At 43.4% G+C, this 2661-nt stretch overlaps 1 protein-coding gene across 1 annotated transcript in view; it reads right to left on the minus strand.

The window, feature by feature from the left end:
• Positions 1–1223: 1223 nt before the first annotated feature.
• Positions 1224–2661, minus strand: part of RGS6 (regulator of G-protein signaling 6) — a gene marked incomplete at both ends in the record, with an annotated part of 24376 nt that continues 22938 nt past the window's right edge. The window contains one exon of the mRNA XM_009706495.1: positions 1224–1349. Coding sequence (XP_009704797.1) covers positions 1224–1349 — 126 coding nt within the window. The remainder of the gene's footprint in view (positions 1350–2661) is intronic.

Here is a 2661-nt window from a genome sequence, read left to right on the forward strand (position 1 = left end):
TAGCTCTTCCATGGACCTCATCCTCTCCACATCAGGAGAGCTGCTTTCCCCAAAATGAACTTCAGGGTTAGGGTTGGAATTAGAGTTAAGATACAAGACAAGGATGATTAAAACCTGTGGCTATATCCTGATTAATGCTAGGACAAGCAGTGGACTCAGATCCTTGCAATGTGGGCAGGGCTGTGGGTTTAGCTTAGGATCTATGGGGGATATCTAACTAGACCTCCCTTCTTCTGTCAGTGTGAGAAGATACCTGGTATCAATAAGGGAAAATGGCTTAATACATTAGTTCTGGGGTACGCAGGGGTCACTAATGCATCCTAAGGTGCTGAATTTAGCACTCAGTTTTGCAGCTGGAAGGGCTGAATGGATAGACATACTCTTTGAAGGACTGCTACCCCAGAACGAAGCATGCTATTGGCACTTCCAATGTCTTTTCATCAATTCTGCAATGGGATTGTATCTTGGAGCAATGTGCTAGAGCCAGAGATTGGGTTTAGAACAGCATTATGGACAAGGCCAGAGCGTCTGGATCTTCTAGGAAAGGTTTTGTCTTCATCCAGTGTTTGTTCATCAAAAAAATGGCAGCTTTTTACTGCTGCCCATTAAAAAATAGCAGAATTGTGCACAATAAATCTATAAGGTTCTCAGTCTGATGTAGGATCATGTGGGTTTCTACATAATGTTTCATAACAGGAGTTTTGTCTTCTTCACAACACGAGAAGTCAGGTATTCGGAATCCCCACACAGACAGAGTGCTATCAAGGTGAGAGTCAAGCTCTCAAATAGTTAGGAGGTACCAGAATTAAAAGCAGATGTTGCAAACCTGGTTTGGTGAGTGTCAGTACTGCAACAGTTTTTAGCCACATGATCAGCATACCATGTTTCCCCCATGCAACCTCTGCCACAAATACACATGTAAATCCTATATATCGTTATGGGGCTTAATAGCAATATGCCGTGTCTTATCACATTATTACAACTTTGTAAGCCTTTGCGTATGGTACTTGACAACACTGGCTCTGCTAAACACTGTTCCTGACATTACTTACATAGTTCAAGTATAGGCATCTGTAGTAACGCTATAGGCCAAATCCTGTCATTCTCAACATTATTCAAATGGGTGTTTTTAGCAGTTCAAGACAGACCGAGCATTGCATTTCACCTATGCAAGAGAGTAGGATTGGTCCCATTCATTTAGTTCAAGTCAAAAAAGGTTTTACCTGAGATTTTCTGAGCTAAATTCCGATTCCAGGAAACGAAGGAACTGGTCTCGTCCTACTGGGTCCTTCAGCACCTCATCCATGGAGAAACCCCATCTTTTCACACGCTGCTGACTAGGTTCTTTGCTGTTTGGAGGAGAGAAGGGAAAAAACAGATGGAATGTGCATTTCTGCCTGCTGTCCCAGCAGCTGCTGCTGTTTCTGCTAAGCAGCAAAGGGAGGAAGATTATCAGACGAGGAATGGTGGTTTTTCCTCAAGATTTTGCAGAAATACAAGTTAGCAAATAACATACAAAAAGAAGCTATAAAGACCAGGGTCATCATTAAAGCAGCTGTACTATCTGGGTGCTACGTACATGGCAAAATGAGATGGGGAATTATATGATTTTCAGAGTAATTTCCGGTAGGTGCCATGTAAAGAACAGCACACCATACTTGAATGATAATTCATTATGCAATTTTTATATATCTCCTCAAATGTACCTTGGGATTTCTTACATGTCAAGGCAGAAATTTGCCAGCAGTGTTGCCTGGGCTGCCAGTGAGCTCCAGAGCATTTCCTTGTGTCCCACAAAGTGCTGGCTGGTCACTTGGAACTGGCTTCAGATCTTCAGTTCCACATTTGCATGAAGAAAGCAGTTTCACTAAGCAGCAGTGCAGACAAGATTTCTAAAAATGATTACTGGTTTGTGGTCTTTTATTTTTCAGTGCCTCTGATTTTTGGATGCCTGAGTCTTGGAAGACTAAAAACCATCTCCCTCCTACCCTCCATGATAATCAGACTCTTATTTTGTCTCAGCTGGGACACTGACATGCAGAGGCACCCAAAATCATGAAAATTATTTCTTAATACAACCCCATTTACATAAGCTGTTGCTTGAATTGCCAGACACATTGCAGAGATGCCTATGGGGAGAGGCAATGCTTGGGATTCACAACGAGGATTCTACGAGACAGTCTGCATCAGAGCGTAATCTGGACTCACAAAGTGTTTGAAAGCTTCTGGTGTGATGGCGTCATACTATGAGACAACCATTAAAATACAGCTCAGCTGCTCAGATTTGTGACAGCAGAGCCATTGTTAACAGTACATATCTATTAAACTACATGTCTCGTCACGTCCACAGTGATTCCTAATCCTGGAGCCTTAGGGGACAGTGGCGATCTGTGCTGAAGACAAATAAGCCAAAGGGGTAAATAAAATGCTCGCTTTGATTTCCTCTTGGTGTAAAGACTAAGCAAAATGGATGGGCATGTCCTCACTCAAAGTGCAGAGCACTCAGGATGGCTCCTCTCGCACTCACCCAGGAGTCAGCAGCGCTGCGGACAAGGGGGCAGATGCCAGCCCAGCTGTTAAGTGAGCCAGCCCAGACACAGGGACATGTAAGCCATGTCTGTGCAGAGCTACACACGAGCTAAGTTCAGGGAATTTCCTGCT

This window comes from Cariama cristata, unplaced genomic scaffold (assembly GCF_000690535.1).
Source record: "Cariama cristata isolate BGI_N322 unplaced genomic scaffold, ASM69053v1 scaffold7828, whole genome shotgun sequence".
Lineage (NCBI taxonomy): Eukaryota > Metazoa > Chordata > Aves > Cariamiformes > Cariamidae > Cariama > Cariama cristata.